Source organism: Tiliqua scincoides, chromosome 1 (assembly GCF_035046505.1).
Source record: "Tiliqua scincoides isolate rTilSci1 chromosome 1, rTilSci1.hap2, whole genome shotgun sequence".
NCBI classification, from domain to species: Eukaryota; Metazoa; Chordata; class Lepidosauria; order Squamata; family Scincidae; genus Tiliqua; species Tiliqua scincoides.
This window is the reverse complement of record NC_089821.1, coordinates 294751150-294768493: the sequence shown is the minus strand read 5'-3', so window position 1 is coordinate 294768493 and position 17344 is coordinate 294751150. Positions and strand designations below refer to the sequence as shown.

Here is a 17344-nt window from a genome sequence, read left to right as displayed (position 1 = left end):
CATCTAGTCCAGCTTCCTGTATCTCACAGCAGCCCACCAAATGCCCCAGGGAGCACACCAGATAACAAGAGACCTCATCCTGGTGCCCTCCCTTGCATCTCGCATTCTGACATAGCCCATTTCTAAAATCAGGAGGTTGCGCATACACATAATGGCTTGTATCCTTAATGGATTTTTCCTTCAGAAAATTGTCCAACCCCCTTTTAAAGGCGTCCAGGCCAGATGCCGTCGCCACATCCTGTGGCAAGGAGTTCCACAGACCAACCTCACGCTGAGTAAAGAAATATTTTCTCTTGTTTGTTCTAACTCTTCCAACACTCAATTTTAGTGGATGTCCCCTGGTTCTGGTATTATGTGAGAGTGTAAAAAGCATCTTCCTATCCACTCTGTCCATCCCCTGCATAATTTTGTATGTCTCAATCATGTCCCCCCTCAGGCGTCTCTTTTCTAGGCTGAAGAGGCCCAAACGCTGTAGCCTTTCCTCGTAAGGAAGGTGCCCCAGCCCCGTAATCATCTTAGTCGCTCTCTTTTGCACCTTTTCCATTTCCACTATGTCTTTTTTGAGATGCGGCGATCAGAACTGGACACAATACTCCAGGTGTGGCCTTACCATAGATTTGTACAACGGCAATATAATATTAGCCGTTTTGATCTCAATACCTTTCCTAATGATCCCAAGCATAGAATTGGCCTTCTTAACTGCTGCCACACATTGGGTCGACACTTTCATCGACCAAATGACTTCTGGGTATAGTAGGAATGTGTGGAAAGAGTGGAACGTAAAAATGAACTGTCAGAAAGCTGGGGATACCTGTTTTATCTTGCTATAATACTTACATGTGAAGTGTTTTCAGAAATCACTATATAAGTATTGTTATATCAATGTCATAAGACTGATACCATGAACATCTGAAGACGTAAAAGGTTTAATAAGGCTGCTAAAGGGAGTGGAAGAGAAGCAAAGAACAAAGGCACTCCATCTTACATATCTTTATGTACACTGCTATACATTACTATTAAAAAAGGCATTAAAAATAGCACTTCTCTGCATGACTATGGAATACATTTCTGGCATACCAAAGGACCAAAAATAAAGCAATGCATAATATATCTTTATTTCTTTTTAAAGCTATTTACAGATAGGGTAATTCTGCCAAACAGCTGTCAGGTCTGCAACATATGAACATGTTCCAGAAAAGCTAAATGAATGTATTTACAAATTTTAAAAGTGCAGAAACCGTCAGAAGAACTGGAAAAAAATTATTTCAGTTTCTAAGTACAGTTACTTTCCCTGATTATAGCCCAATTCCTGTAGGATTAAAAGTATAGAATGCACCACATACATCTATGCTCCCCCCAAAACAGTGTTCTTCTAGCAGGTGTGCATGTCTGATGTGTGTACACCATAAGAGAGAGTGATGAAAGACAAAACAAAGACTACAACTTAACCCTTCTCCAAGGAAACTGCTGCTGTTTTATGGAAGTGAACAGTACTAAACTGAACACCCGCTGAATAATTTAAGTTTGCTAAAGCAGCATTAGAGCAGGTGCAGCACTTGTCCTCTTTTTCATGCCCTCCCAAACTCTCCCTGCCAAGGAATCTAAATCAGAGGCTTCAAATACACCATCAGGAAAGACTATACAGTATTAACCCTTGGAGTCAGGTCTGTTCCAGAGTTGCATTTTATTTCCCTTTCGGACCGTCAGGATGCATTTCTGGGGTGTAGGTAAGTAGAACCACCATGACCCAGAGGTGAAGCAATGCCTGGCAAAAGGAGAAATGGGAGTTAGTGCATAGCGATGCAATCAGAAGGCAGGCATTCCAAGACACAGAAAGAACAGTGCCACCCATTTCAGTACTGGGCAATAGCTGGTAGCAGCGATGGAAAGAAATGAATGCCACACACACATAGAAGTTGTATATGTAACCTTTTTGGAGTAAGATGGGATACACACACATTTGTATCCCATCCCAACTGTATCCCATCTTACTCCAAAAAGGTTACATATACAAACACAGGGTTACCCCATTTACACCCAGACAGGGCCTTCTCAGGAGTGACACTACAACTGCGGAACTCCGCTCTCAGGTGGGTAAAGTTAGCTCCTCCTATCATTTTCAGATGATCAGTCAAGAACTTGTCATTTTAAAAAACATTTTATGCCACCAGAATCTGATTTTATGTTTTGCCTACATCACACACTGCTTTTTTAATTGTGTTTTTTTTAAAAAAGATATATTCATATTAGTGTTGTTTTTAACTGTTTAATATTTTGTCAGTTTCTTTGTCTTTTTTAATAGCGAGTGGGACAGAAACATGAACTGTTTAAAAATAGTGAGCGGCTTAAGGTCATCCAGGAAGCTTAACAGCTGAATGAGGATTTGAACTCCAGTCTTCACCCTAGAGTCTATGCACTGCACAATGCTGGCACTCTATCTGCTACCCAACAACCTATTTGAGCCAGTGTCTCATGCACAGGGTCTTGGATCCCAGCCACAAGCCACACCAACGCCTTCTGTAAGACATTCATTAAATTAAGTTTCAACTTCATATTTCTACCAGAGCCAGAATGTGCACACTTACATTTGTCATGACAAGGACTTTGTGTAACTGCCATGTTCCTGACACATTGTGAAAGCTTTCAAATACTGCAGTGACCTTGTGTAGGACTCCTATGGGCAGTGACAACGGTTGCTGAAGAGACTACAGGTTACACTATAGAAAAGGTAGTCCCTGACGACTCACGCTACAGATACCAACTGAGCTGGATACTAGTCTGAGAATTTTAACAGCCAAATCTTGGTTTGAAGAATTTTAAGCAGGAAATCAACATCGCCTGTTTAACATTCAGGGCTGGCACAGGGGAGGGTGGAGAAGGCTGGTGTCTGGCCGTAGTGCTGTTCTGCCCCCTGCAGTGTTTTACTGTTGCATAGCCCAGAAAAGTGGCAGCCCTAATCAGCAGGTTTTCCACAGTCTGAGAGTTGGCAGAGCATGGAGTTTCTTATACTGATTGCCTCTGCTAACCACAGCCATATCTTTCCTCTAGTGGAAAATGTTAATAATTTAATACAGGCCAAGGACTTATTCTTTCCTGAAGAAACAAAAATGAGCAATCCTTCTGGGATTGTCACAGCAAACAAAACATGGTACCAGTCAATGACAACTGCAAGAGGCAAATGTTAGTTTGAACCAGTGGATATATAAAGCAAAATCTTTTATTTCTGTGGCCTTGAAAATAATGATTTTTCATGGTCTTCTGGGTAAGAGGGATCCCTGCAGTCCTTTCACAAAGTTAAGAAATTGGCTGCTGGATCAGGCTAAAAGGGCCATTTGCCCACTACCCAATTTCCCACAGTAGATAATGCAGTGGTTCCCAATCTTTACACAAAGATTGGGAAACCACTCTTTGCGGGCTGGGATGGGGGTGGCAACACGGTGGTGACAGCACTTCGGAATTGCACTGCTGTTGAGAAAGGAAGGGGGTTTCCCAATTACAGGGGGTTATGCCAGCCCTCAGGAGGATGCTGGTGCCCCACAGTCCCCTCTGCAGGCCTCCCCGCACCTCAGAACTCTGTGATGTGATTGGGACCCACTTCCGGTTGTTGTCATGAAGTGCCATTGCTACCACCCCTCCACTTAAGAGGGGACACAGTGATTCCTGTTGCCTTGGGGGGGGGTCACAATGCCAGGTTGGGAACCACTGAGTTAAGCAGAGGACCTCACACATGTCATTTGCAACCAATTCCTAACCCCCCATGCTTAGAGGTGCCTGAAAATGATACTGCAGACACTCGTCTATAAGTCAACCCCACAGATAAGTCGAGGGCAGGTTTTGAGCCAACAATCACGGAATTTTCTATGACCTTCAGATAAGTCGGGGGTTAAACTTAGAGGGGTGTCTGACTATAGTTTTGTCTGATTTTACCCAAGGCCAGATCCTGAAAAATAACCTACCACTAATTGTTACCTAAGAACTGAAGTCTCTAATTTATTAAAAACATAGTAAAAGATCGTAAGATACATTTTTATTCTTTTTTAAATTCTGGTCTTCACCACCTTTTTGTAAACACTATCAGAGTAAGTGCACTGTAAACTACATACCAGTAAAACAGTGGTTCCTAACCTGGTATTCACGTACTCCCAGGGACACTCAACAGGACCTTTAGGGGTTATTGAAAAAGAATGAAATAATGGCAGAAAAAGGCAGGCCATGCACCAGAATGCCTTGCAAGGACCAGCAAGTCAGGAAGGGAGGTAGCTAGTTGGCTGTGAAAGCCCCACAAATAGCTAGTTTTTGGTCAAAAATTCATCTATGAACCAGTGACTGAAAACCAGCACAGTAAAAAAGCTGAAACAATATGAAAAGTGATCAATCCCCCAGAATTTCTCAGAATTTCTGGTGCAAAACAGTGCAAAGGCAGAGTCCTCTGTTCTTCAAACAGATGAAAAGAGAAAATATGTAATGAATACATGACGTCTGGGCTTTCATATGGAGGAGATGAAGGCTTGTGTTATTAATTACAAACATTTTGCTAATATGAAGGGTATAATTTATGGAAATGGGCTGCCAAGGGATATGCAAGTGAAAAAGGTAGGGAACCACTGCAGGATATCCATGAATCAAATCCACCTTTAAGGTGGATATTCATTCATTCATTCATTCATTCATTCATTCGTATTTGTATTTGTATTCCGCCTTTCTCCCCGAAGGGCACCCAAGGCGGCTCACAATCAAGTTAAAAAATACAGATAAACAATACAAAACATTTAAAAACAATTAAAAACAAGATAAAATACATAGCAGCAGACTGAAAGCACGCAGTAAAATACGTAAGTTATAAATTTATAAAAACAGCCCTTATGGTGCCTCAAAGGCTTTCCTGAATAAAAATCTTCAGGCCCCGCCGGAACATTAATAATGAGGAAGCTGCTCTCAATTCAAAGGGGAGGAAATTCCACAGTGCAGATGCCACCACCAAAAAGGCCCTGTTTCTGGCTGCCATTCCCTTCACCACTCTCACTGACGGCACAACCAACAGGGCCCCTTCTGATGACCTTAGAGAACGGACCGGATTATACAGAAGAAGGCAGTCTCTCAAATACGCTGGTCCCAAGCTGTTTAGGGCTTTAAAGGTCATAACCAGCACCTTGAATTCAGCCCGAAAACGAATGGGCAGCCAGTGCAGCCACCGGAGTAGCGGCGTGACAGAGTCAAACCGCCGACCCCCAGCAACCACCGCATTCTGCACTAGCTGTAGCTTCCGGACCGTCTTCAGGGGCAGCCCTACGTAGAGCGCATTACAATAATCTAATCTTGATGTCACTATGACATGGACCACCATGGCCAGATCTGCCTGAGACAGGTACAGCCGCAGCTGGTGCATCAGCCAAAGCTGGGCAAAGGCACCCCTGGCCACAGCTGACACCTGGACATCCAGGAGGAGCTGTGAGTCCAGAAGAACCCCCAAGCTGCGAACCTGCTCTTTCAGTGCAACCCCATTCAGAGCAGGGCGATAATCCAGGGCGATCATAGATTTCTGCACCAGGAGGACCTCTGTCTTGTCCGGATTTAATCTCAGCTTGTTCGCCCTCATCCAGATCCCAACTGCCTCCAGGCAGTGCTCCAGGACTGAGACAGCCACCCTGGAGTCAGGTGGAAAGGAGAGATAGGGATGAGTGTCATCAGCATACTGATGGCACCCAACTCCAAATCCCTGGATGACCTCTCCCAGCGGTTTCATGTAGATGTTAAACAACATGGGGGACAATATAGAACCCTGTGGCACCCCACATCTCAAGGGCCAGGGTGCCGAACAGGAGTCCCCCAATACCACTGTCTGGGACCTGTTGGCCAAGAAGGACCGGAACCACTGCAAAACAGTGCCCCTGATCCCCACCTTGGCCACCCGTCGCAGAAGGACACCATGGTCAATGGTGTCGAAAGCCGCTGAGGGGTCCAAAAGGACTAGCAAGGATGCACTCCCTCCATCCAGCCCTCGGCGTAGGTCATCCACCAAGGCAACCAAGGCCGTCTCCATCCCGAAGCCAGGCCTGATGCCAGACTGAAACAGATCCAGATAATCCGCTTCATCCAGGATCCTCTGGAGCTGAGATGCCACCACCCACTCAATCACTTTGCCCAGAAATGGGAGGTTCGAGACTGGCCGATAATTATCCAATATAGAGGGGTCCAGAGAGCGCTTTTTCAGGAGGGGGCGAACCACTGCTTGCTTTAATGCCAGAGGCACCACCCCCTCCCTAAAAGATGAATTTACTACCCTCTCTGTCCACTCGACCAGTCCCTCCTGGGCATATCTAATCAGCCATGCTGGGCACGGATCCAGCGGGCAGGCAGATGGCCTCACACTCCAAAGGATCCTGTCCACATCCTCAGGTTCTACAAGCTGAAAAGAATCCCACAAAATAGGATTGACAGGTGCCATGGGGACATGAGGAGAACCATGAATCAAATCCACCTTTAAGGTGTCTGGTGTGTTAAGCCAGAAGCTCTACATACAACCCATAACACATAACTGAAAGTGTGCAACTCAATTCACAGCAGAGAATTTGCAACCCTTTTTATTCAGAAGTACACCCACTGCTTTCCATGGGTGTTATTCTTAAGGGTGCATTGAATTGTAACCTGGGAAGGAGGGTCCCATCCTGGTGTTTCAAAAAACAGACCTGCTTTGCAAGCATTTGCAAAGCAGAACCAGGCTGCAGCAGAAGGAAGGAGAATAAAAGGTTAACTTTGGTTGGAATGTCCCTGGAAAGTAACTATAGCAACTAAGGAGGTGCCTGCCTGAGCTGAGCAAACTGTTCAGAGTTGAAAGGCACTGCCCTCTGATTGACAAGGAGATAAGGTGAAGTGATAATTGGAGGTTGATTACTTGGCAAAAATTTCTGAGTATCTACCCTACTCTCTCCCCTGCTAAATATAGAGGATCTGCCACTTTAAAAGGGGCCTCTGCCCAGTTAGCGGAGGCTGTACTAGAGATTCCATTTTGAAAATGCTGCTCTAGGAAAAACAAACGGAATTAAAAACCCATTTTTGCCAGCCCAGAGGTGTACACATTTGGTCCCTGTTGCAAACTTGGGGAGAAACAGCTTAAAGAGAGCCATCATTTTTACCACTAGATCACACTACTCTTAAAAAGAGAGCTAACTATGGAACTTTTAAGCTATTTTATGACTAGAAATTATGGTCAAGTGTAAAATGACACTAAAATACAAATTTTTTTTTTTAAAGATGACCACCTTATGAAGTCACAGTAATGTCTACGATGCTGCTCAATTCCAAGATGAAGGTTGCATAACCCTCTTCTGAAGCATGATGAGCTGCCAAAATTAATGATATTCCATTTTTATTGTACATGCCATTCAATGCGTGTCAGACCAAGATTATACATTATGTAAGAAAGACTAAAACTGCTGGGCTTTAAGGAGATTAAACAGACTCACCATATAAATGATTACAAATACCCTCGCGATGGGATACCGTCGTAGAAAGATTCCAAGACGAATGCTGTAACCAAATACAATACAAGCATTAGAGGAGAAAAAATGGGTTTTGTCTTGCTTGTATTTTCCCTGACACCAGCCATGAATGATTTCTGGGTCCTAGTTATACCTTTTAAAACTAATTACTAGAATAATAGATAAGATGGGAAAAAAGGGGTCCAATTCCAGCTTCCTCATGTTAATATGGTATAGTAGCCAGAGTGGCACAGAGACTGGGGAAACTTGTGTTCAAAGCTCACTTGGATGACTTTGAGCCATCCTCTGTCTCTTAGGCCTAACCAGCCACATGGGATTGTTATATAGATAAAATAGGATTGCAGAACTATGTACACTGTCCTGGTCTCTTGGGTGGGGGGTTGGGAAGAGTGGAACATAAAATGTAATAAATACATGTTGCCTATAGCAGTTTAACAGCCCAACACTATCTGGGTTTGGACTGTCATAAAATAGCTGTTGATGGAATGCACAGTGCTCCATTAGCGGCCATTTTGGGGGTACTGCCACAAGAGGCAGCAGTGCTCTCCATTCATTGGTGGACGTCCCTGGTCCCACTGGAGCAGGTAAGGCAGTGGGAGGGAGAAGGTGAAACAGGGCAGAGGCTGTGGGAGGGGGTGAATCTGGCAATAACAGCACATGCCAGATACTATCCCCTCTTTTTTGAGCCTCTCCACCCCGTTTCTCTCCCTGGATCTGCACCAGCTAAACAGCTGATGCAGGTCCAAGGAGACCTACTGTGGAGTGGGAGGCTTATGGACGGGTAAGGGGATTTAAATTCTTTCCCTTCCAAAGCCTCCCAAGCTGCATTTCACCCTCCACGCTGGATACAGCGTGCTTGTTTTCAGCACGGCTGGATCAGCAAGGGGGGAAAGATAGGACTAAACCTGTAACACTTTAAATGGCAGGTTTCCTCACTACAGGAACTACAAATGACAGCAGTAAGTGTATGAGGGCCCCTTCTCAGTCTTCCCTCCATCAGAAGGGCCATGACATAACAGAACATTCTGGCATTTCTACATAATAATAATAACAGGTATTTATATACCGCCTTTCTTGGTCTTTATTCAAGACTTTATTCAAGGCGGTTTACATAGGCAGGCTTTTATTAAATCCCTTATTAAATAGGGATTTTTACAATTTCAAAGAAGGTTCTTTCTTTCAAGAACGACTACATTCAAGGTGTTTCATTCCGATCTGGCTTCACATTCTGGCCTCCATCCTCCCACGCTCAGAGCAGATGGAATTGCTCGGCTTCAGCTTGTCAGCTGCTCCAAGGTCGCACGGTGCCAGTGGCCTCGAACTGGCGACCTTGTGGATGTTATCTTCAGGCAGACGGAGGCTCTACCCTCTAGACCAGACCTCCTGCCCTACATACTGTGGTTCTTCAGAAAAATGGATAGTGGAGGCAGATTTTGAAGGCCCAAGGTACAATCTGAGAAGAAAACAATCTTTTCCTTTTTACTAAAGACTTTGAAGGCCCTAAAAGTGGTGGCTGCCCTTCATTAGGCCTTGGAGGTAACACTTCTGGAGATTAACACAGCGCAACTCCTTTTGACAACGCTGTTGAATTAAAAGGTTTGGAGAAATGGTCAACATAACTGACCCCTCCTCCTCCCACCCAGAGTGACCTAAGCTTACCTCTCTTGAATGAGAGACCAGGCCAGGGGAGGCAAAGACACAGTTCTGACAGGAATAACACAAAAGGAGAGCTAGCCATGGCTTACTTCAGAAATAAGCTATGTATCGGATTCTCTATTTTCATACCCTGCTGCCTTTTCAAAGTGTTCCTTATGCTTCTAATTACTTAAGAAAATATTCCATGATGGTGCATTTTCCTCACCTAAACTGGTCGATACTGCTGGCAGCTTTGCGGACTTTGCCATACATCCCTGCAACATTGCCAATATCGCTAAAAAGGACAGGAACATTTCGCATGCGAGCACCTAGATTGAAAAAATATATATTTTAAAACTCAATTAGCAACAAAGAAAAAACCATATCAACAATCAATCACACTAATTAACCACACAAAATTTAATTTTCACATTATCTCAGCCCGGCAAGCTGGGAAGAAGAGACAAGCACCCTGTGCTACGGGTGCAGTTTGTGCTACAGGTGTATGCACTGCTATACACACTTACCTTGGAGTAAGCCCCATTGCGCTCAGTGAGACTTGCTTCTGAGTGGGTATGCATCGAATTGCACTGTAACTCATTTTTAAGTACTTCAGCTACAATGCTGAGTAGAGATACAATTTTGGAAATAAAGCAGAAATGAACTGGTGTATGCAGCTTCTTTATTTATAGGGTGCTGGAACAGAAGCTTCCTGGGTGATGTTGGGCCAGTCACTATCACTCAGCCTCGCCTACCTCACAGGGTTGTTGTGAGGACAGAAGGAGTGGAGGAACGATATACACCACCCTGAGCTCCTTAGAGGAAGGGCGGTATAAAAATGTGATAGATTAGATTGATTGAACCTTGAAGGTATCTCTAGTCTTACAATTCTTTGGAGAATAATAATTTCCCACAGAATTTTTGATTCTTTGGAAGATCCTGTTAAGGTAATTATCAGCATCAAGAGAAGTTCACTCCAGCAAAATGAGTAATGAAATTGCTTAATGGAGACAATGCTGATTAAAATCTTCACTTTTTAATGTCTGCTTTGTATAGTCATTGATTCATCATACTAATTGACTGACTCGTGCCTTTAGCCAAACACCATGTTATTGCAACATTCCTAATAAGGTAAAAGTGTAGGCAGAGAAGAGGGTTGAAGTTAGTTCTAAAATCATGAGTAATCACTTTAATAGGTTAAAAAAGGGGGGCAAAGAATTGGTAAGGCTCAGAACAGACAAAAGAAAGTACTTCTTCACACAATGCACATTTGTCACCACAGGATGTCTACTTAGATGTCTTTAAAAGGGGATTAGACATATTCATGGAGGATAGGCCTTTACAGGTTATTATATGAAATGGCTAAGTGTACAGAAGCAGAATGCCAAGGTATACCACTGGCTGGGGAGTAACCACGGGAAAGGACTGTTGCCTTCACGTCCCGCCTATGCACTTCCTGGAGGCATCTGGTTGGCCACTATGTGATGCAAGATGCTCATATATGAAGTTGCCTTATACCGAGTCAGACCATTGGCCCAGCTACCTCAATAACACCTATGTATGCTGACTGGCAGCAGCTCCCCATGGTATCAGGGAAGGGTGATTTCCATCTATCCAGAGATGCCACAGATTGATTGTGGGACCTTTTGCATAGAACCCTCATCAGTGGACACAAGATAACATTTTGGAATGCTCCAGTAGGACCAGCCTCTGTTCTTCAAAAAGTGTCTCAAATGAAAAATGCTGACTCTCCACATGAAACCTGAGAATCTAAAACAGTTTATGGGAAGCAAGCTCATCTCTTCATATTGGATTTTTTTTAAAGTTAAAATGAGTGCTAAGCAGTTGATTGCAACCAGATGGAAACAGAAGCAGTTGGGATTTCTCAACAGGCTGCCTTGTAAATTATCAAAGACTAGACAATGGAACCCTGGGAACAAGCAATCAAAGCTAAAGAGGCTCTTTCTTCCAAAACTAAAACATCTTAGAAGCCAAGGAAAACTTTTATTTTAAATGGGCAGTAAAAGGGTTCAGGACATCATGACAGCATATTTGCTTGCACAGAAACCACCGTCTCCCCATGTGTCTCTTCCTATAGCCCATAATCCCTTTGTGCAGTGCTTCTCCCTTTGCAGAAGAAAGGATCATTATATGCTATCCACATACTGCAATTCATTTAGCATAGTAAAATTGTTGATTTGACCAGCTAATCTCCTGTGGGGTTTTGAGGATCTCTGTCAAAATTCAGCAGCATGCCTGACCACAGTGCAGTGGATGATGTAATGTTGCATTATCACATCTATAAGCACTAGATAAGGGAGACCAACTTCCTTCTCTTTTCTAAAAGGTCATGAGTATTTAAGAATCACATTGTGATGGACTCAAAAGGTCCATCTAGTCCAGCATCCCATTTCCCTCTGTGGCCAGCCTCCACTGTTGTTTCCCAGCAACTGGCATTCAGATGCAAGTAGCTACCTGAACATAGATGTGAGTGTGTGCAATATTCAGCTCTGGAGTTCTTGGCCTCTGAAATCCTGGAAGACCCTAATTCAGCTTTGTGCATTTACAATATAGTGTGAATTCCAGGCCTTCCCAGGAAAAAACAGTTCCCAAGTGCAAGTTTTTGCTGCGCCAAAGTCGGAGTCGGGATAAGTGTGACATCACATGGCCTTTTTGTACACAGTACTCAGGACAGTGTCATAATGAGTGGGCAGGGTCTGATGCACAATTGACCAGTATTTGGCAGCAAATCTATTGCATATGTGGCCCAACAAACCACAACAGATCCGGCTGCCATGTGGTGTGGTTACTGGTCCCGAGATCAGACCCACTTTGCATCAGTCACATTTGAAGCTCCACACTGCATACCAATTCCATGAATAACTCCTGCATAAACCTCCCCACATCTACCATTAGACAGAGTGAAGGAGCCATTTAATAGTACCCAGAAGTTGCTGTATGACAGATAGTGAATTACCCAGTATTTAAATTTATTGTAATTTCTTTTCTTTCTTTTCTTTTTTTTAACAGCAAGGAGGTGGTAGAGAAGGGCCACTTGGATTTTTTGTCTCCAACATAAAGATACCTTGGATTAAGACTGGATGAGTTGTTCGTTCCCCATTTTCAGGGTTTCCAAGGCTAACTCATGCAACATGGAACTTTAGATGCTATGTGACAAGGGAGTAGCAAAGCCACTCAAAAGGTAAAATGCCAGAAGCATAGCAGCTTACTACACATCTATTGAGTAACAGCCAAACTAGATGAAACTTTAATCACGTCACTGGCCTGGGTGTGCTTTTTGTTCTGTTTATCGTTGGTGTGGGCAATCTACGTTGGGACTGTGGTGAGACAATAGGATTAAAGCACGCACACCCCACCCCCACACTGCAGCCCTCATTCAAAAGCCCTGCTCATGCTCTTTACAGAACAAAAAAAAAAAGCATAGCAAGGCTAATGAGATTATTAAAGTCAAATATAGCTTAGTCCTAAGTAAAGTTCACGCCGATGCTAAAACATGAAACTATTAGAGAAAAACATTAAAACCAACATTTGCCAAGCAATGTGGCAAAGAACTGTTAAAATTCAGGCAGACCAACTTACAACACAAACATCTTTAATAATAGTTACAGCTTCAGTTACTATAGCTGTTGACCATTATCATTCCGCCATTTTTACCTTCACCATTGTCAATTCCCGCCATATTGATAGATGGACCATTTGCTGAAGTGCCTTGGATTGTCTTCAGTTGCTGCTCCAATCGCTCCAGCTGGTAGACTAAGGAGTTCTTTTCTGTGCTTAGACTCTCCAACATGGTCTGCTTCTGAATCAGGGTCTCAGTCAGCTGGTGTAGTCGATTTTCCAACTCTAATTGACTACTGCTACTTAGTTTTTTGTTTGTTAGCTGGGGGGAAAACCAAAAGATGAACCAAAAGAGATGGGAAATGAAAAGACATTTTGACTACCACATTGGGTAGACCCACGTTTTTCAACCATGGGGTTGGGATCACAATAGGGTCGCGAAGCTTCAGTTGTGGAGTCATGGTAGCTTATGAGAACGAAAAATGTTGAAGACCACTGAACTAGAGCACCACTAGGCAAAGGGGGAGGCAACTGGTGTACCTCTCCAGGTACCAGGAGACTGGGTACCAGTCCTGCTCAGGTTCTTAGCAATTATGCTAAAATAGCTTTCACGAGTGTCAAGATTCATGGCAACTTTTCTGTTCAATCTACGTAGTAAGAATACCTTGTTACAGTAAGCAGTGTTAGGAGGGTGTTATGGGGGGCAGGGGTGAGCAGATAGGGTCCCAGGAGGGGGGCAGGATTGACAGTGGGTCCCCAGTCTCATACTTTATTTCTTTATTGGGGTAATGGTACAAAGAATGTTGAAGACCACTGGGGCAGACTGATAAAAATGAAGGTAATTTAAGTCATTTTCACATTGTGTAAGACATTTATTTCCTGAGGAGCATGCATGCTAATTGATATAAAGCATACCTATACTCAACTAAATAGAACCCTTGAATAACCTAGAAACAAATTCTGTAGTGTAAAGATACCTGCATGAGGACAAAGTGGGCAACTGTGAAAATTGATGAATTTCTATTTGGCTTTCTCTGCGTACATGCAAGGAATGTAAGCAAGATCATTTACTCAGTGATTAAATACCAAGAATTGTTTGGAAACAGGAGCTGGTAACAACTGGGCAGTGCATTTCAATAAGCTAGGAATTAAGGGCACAATCCAACCAACCTGTTCAAATCCCACTGATTTCTGTGGCAGAGTAAAGCCTGAGCATAACCATTTCTCTCTGAGGTCAGCTTCTTAAGTGATGCCCTAAGTTTCCATGCTGTTTGGTTGGCAGTCATAAGTAACCCTGCTAACTGGGTAAAGAGGCACCTTTGAAGTGGTTGAGTGTCTAATATTGAGCAGGGGAAGAGCCAGTGTCCTTATTTATCCCATCAATCCTCCAGTGACTGTTCCTAGTGACTCCCATGTGCTTCTTTTAGATTGCAAGCTCCTTTTGGAAAGGGACCCTATTTCTCCTTTCCTGTGTTACATAAGCCACTTTGTGACACTTTGCTGAAAAGTGGTATACAAAAATAACAATACTAACCGTTTGCCACAGTAGCACATTGCCTACTGTGTCTTTATAATGTAAGATACTCTCGTCTTGCCAAGTATTTAATTGTAGGCAACTGCTGTCTTCTTCCCACCCTGCCATGGATTGATTTTTTTACTGCTCTGGTTTAATGTTGCTGATTTGGTTTCAGTGGTTTTTAAATGATTTTATATTTTACATTTTTTTTGTTGCTGCATCAAGGAAGCCTTGGAATTACCAAAAATAGGTTATTAAATCACTAAAATAAAGAAATAATGCTCAGCCCCAAATCAGATTTCTTCCCATGGTTCTTTGTTTTATACAAAAGGCAATCTTTAATGTTAAATGGCATATGAAGGTCAGTTTTTAAAGTTCAAGCTTTGTATTAAAGAAAGATTCATTCTAAATCTAAATATTTTATTCTAATCCTAAATGTAAAGATTCATTCTCATGTTGTTTTATACAAGAGACAGTTAAGACATGAAATTTTTAAAGATGCAACATCTGAAACAGAGGTTGCCAGAGGTTCCCAAACTGGGCGTCATGATGCTCTGGGGTGTTGTGACATGTGTTTAAGAGCATCATGGGAGCCACACTGGCCAAGCCGCTTGGCAGCGTGTTTTCAACATGATGCGCTAGAGTGCTTCATGTTGGTCTGGAATGGTGGGCTGGGCTGTGTGCAGAACCATGGAAGAGCCTACCCGCCCTCCCTAGCCAGTTTTACAAAATTTTAAAGCTGTTTTTCCAGGTTTGTTTTTCCAGGTTTATCAAGATGAACTAAAATTACTTGGTTTCGCAGCTTCTGAATTTCCTCTTCTCTGTCCGATATTCGACTTTGCAAAGTATTCTTTGTTCGGTACAATTCTTCTTCTGTATAACGAAGCTCCTGAAAAATAGAAATAGCACAGAATTTTTCATGAAGAACATGAAGAATAGTCAGACCACGATATGCATGGAGGTTCTATTCCAGAACCCCCCCCCCCCATACCAAAATCCACAGATACTGGGTCCTAGTAGAAGTGTCCTTTTACATACAAAAAGTGCAAATAAATCAGGTTTCCTGCTTTCACATGGCAAAACAGCACCATTTGCAAGCCCCTCGGACTAAAAAAAAGCTCTAAAGATTTTCTTCCATGTCTTCCAACATGGCCCCAGAATGCATCAGTATAGAGCTATACTATATTCAGCCACTAGATGGAGCTGAATGTAATCCAATGGAACGAAATTAGTCCATTAGATCAGCATTTCTCAACCAGTTGTACTCAGACCACTGGTGATACTTGAGATGGTGTCTTGTGGTCCAAAGAGGACCCCCAGACCCCCACCGCTTGAGAGTGAGACCAGCAATGCAATATGGCAAGCAGCAGTAGGAGGCTCTGCTCAGCAGGCAGAGCTCCCGCATACATTTTTCACATGCTCAAAAAAACCCTCCCATCTGCTCTCGGTCTCTTACTGATGTTTGCTGCACTGCATCTGACCCCAATCCAGAAGTAACTGGTGATGACATAATTGCCAGTTACCTCCAGTGGTACTTCCAATAGGTGGACCAAGCAAAGCAGAATGGCAGGGGACATTATGTTGAGAAACACTGCATTAGATTACATTACATTCAGCCCCATCTAGAGACTGAATGAGGTATAGGTCTATACTAATGTATTCTGGGGTGACAGTGGAAGACCTGGAATAAGGTGTTTAGAGCTATTTTTCGTTCAAGAGGCTTGGGAATGGCATGATTTTGCCACACGAAGGTAGGAAACCCAACTTTTGCACACCTTATTGTATTTTAAGGACATTTAAACTGGGACCCAGGCATCAGCGGTGAGTCAGATTCACGGATGCCTGATCCATGGATGCTGGGGTCAGACCTGTAAGCGGAAATATGGCCTACTGGTATTTACACAAGATCCAACGCCTCATCCACAGCTGCAAAGGTATGCTTAACCAGCCAAGACTGAAGATTCCATGGATGATAAAGTGTGGTGTTAGCCATACTGATCCACTGCTGATCACAGAAATTGATTAAGAGTGGGTTCATTTCCAACAATTCTGATGCTCCTCAACCTTTTTGCTCTGCATTCCTTTCATATAAGCTTCATATGACCTAGACCAGGGGTGTCCAAAATTTTTGGCAGGAGGGCCACATAATCTCTCTGACACTGTGACACTGAGGGCCGGGGGAAAAAAAGAATTAATTTTCATTTAAAATTTGAATAAATTTACATAAGCTTACATAAATGAATATATTAAGATGAACTTATATGAATGAATGAAGGTCTTGCAATAGCTCAAGGCCTATAAAAGGCCTTGCACTTTGCTGCTGTTGCTGCATCACAGATGTGAAACAGCAAGCAGTGGAAGGAGCCCTCATCTCACAGCGCACACGAGAGGTCAAACAGTCGCCCTCATGCTGAAAGCAGTTGGGTCAGGCCACTGTGGGTTCCAGCAAGTCTTTGGAGGGCCAGAAGCTCATTGGAGACTGGGAGTCCTTGAGGGCCGCAAGTGGCCCTAGGGCCAGGGTTTGGACACCCCAACCTAGACGATAATGGAGATATCTAAAGATTCCCCAAGAAAGTCAATGCCATAAGAGGAATAAAACATCCACACATTGGGATCCCTTTCAGAATAAACATGTCCTTGGAAAATACGAACATTGCATTCTGAAGCAGCCCAAGTGTTACACAAGAATAAAAAACAGTGTGGGGATCTACACCATGCAAAGGGCACTTTTAGGTTGCATCATACGACCATGGCAAAACAACTGTCTCTCCTCAGTGCTTACCTGTTTCTGCCTCTCCAGTTCAGCCTCCGCTTCTTGTTTGGCTGTTCTGTGTGTTGCAATTTGGTCTTGCAGGTCTTGGATCTGTTCTCTTGTAGACTCAGCTTCATTTATCTGCTGTGCTTCCATATCCTATAAATAACTAAAGGTTAGTTATGTATGCAGTTTCATAAATAACAATCCTTAGGATAGTTTCTCAAACTATGGGAAAGGACAAACGAGGTGGTTCCCATTCATTTCAAGGTGTATTTTATTTTTAATATATTAGACAATGCTATCTGTCATGAATATGTACAGTTTAGGCCTAGTAGCATGTAGAGCCTGAACCAAAGTAAA

The 17344-nt window shown here is 43.2% G+C and overlaps 1 protein-coding gene across 1 annotated transcript in view; it reads right to left on the bottom strand.

The window, feature by feature from the left end:
* Nucleotides 1–910: 910 nt before the first annotated feature.
* GOLGA5 (golgin A5) overlaps nucleotides 911–17344 on the bottom strand; it is a 31179-nt gene continuing 14745 nt past the window's right edge. Inside the window, exons 8-13 of the mRNA XM_066612184.1 lie at nucleotides 17012–17140; nucleotides 15020–15118; nucleotides 12810–13035; nucleotides 9361–9463; nucleotides 7464–7527; nucleotides 911–1765 (exon numbers count right to left, since the gene is read on the bottom strand). Coding sequence (XP_066468281.1) covers nucleotides 1685–1765; nucleotides 7464–7527; nucleotides 9361–9463; nucleotides 12810–13035; nucleotides 15020–15118; nucleotides 17012–17140 — 702 coding nt within the window. The 3' untranslated portion in view covers nucleotides 911–1684. The remainder of the gene's footprint in view (nucleotides 1766–7463; nucleotides 7528–9360; nucleotides 9464–12809; nucleotides 13036–15019; nucleotides 15119–17011; nucleotides 17141–17344) is intronic.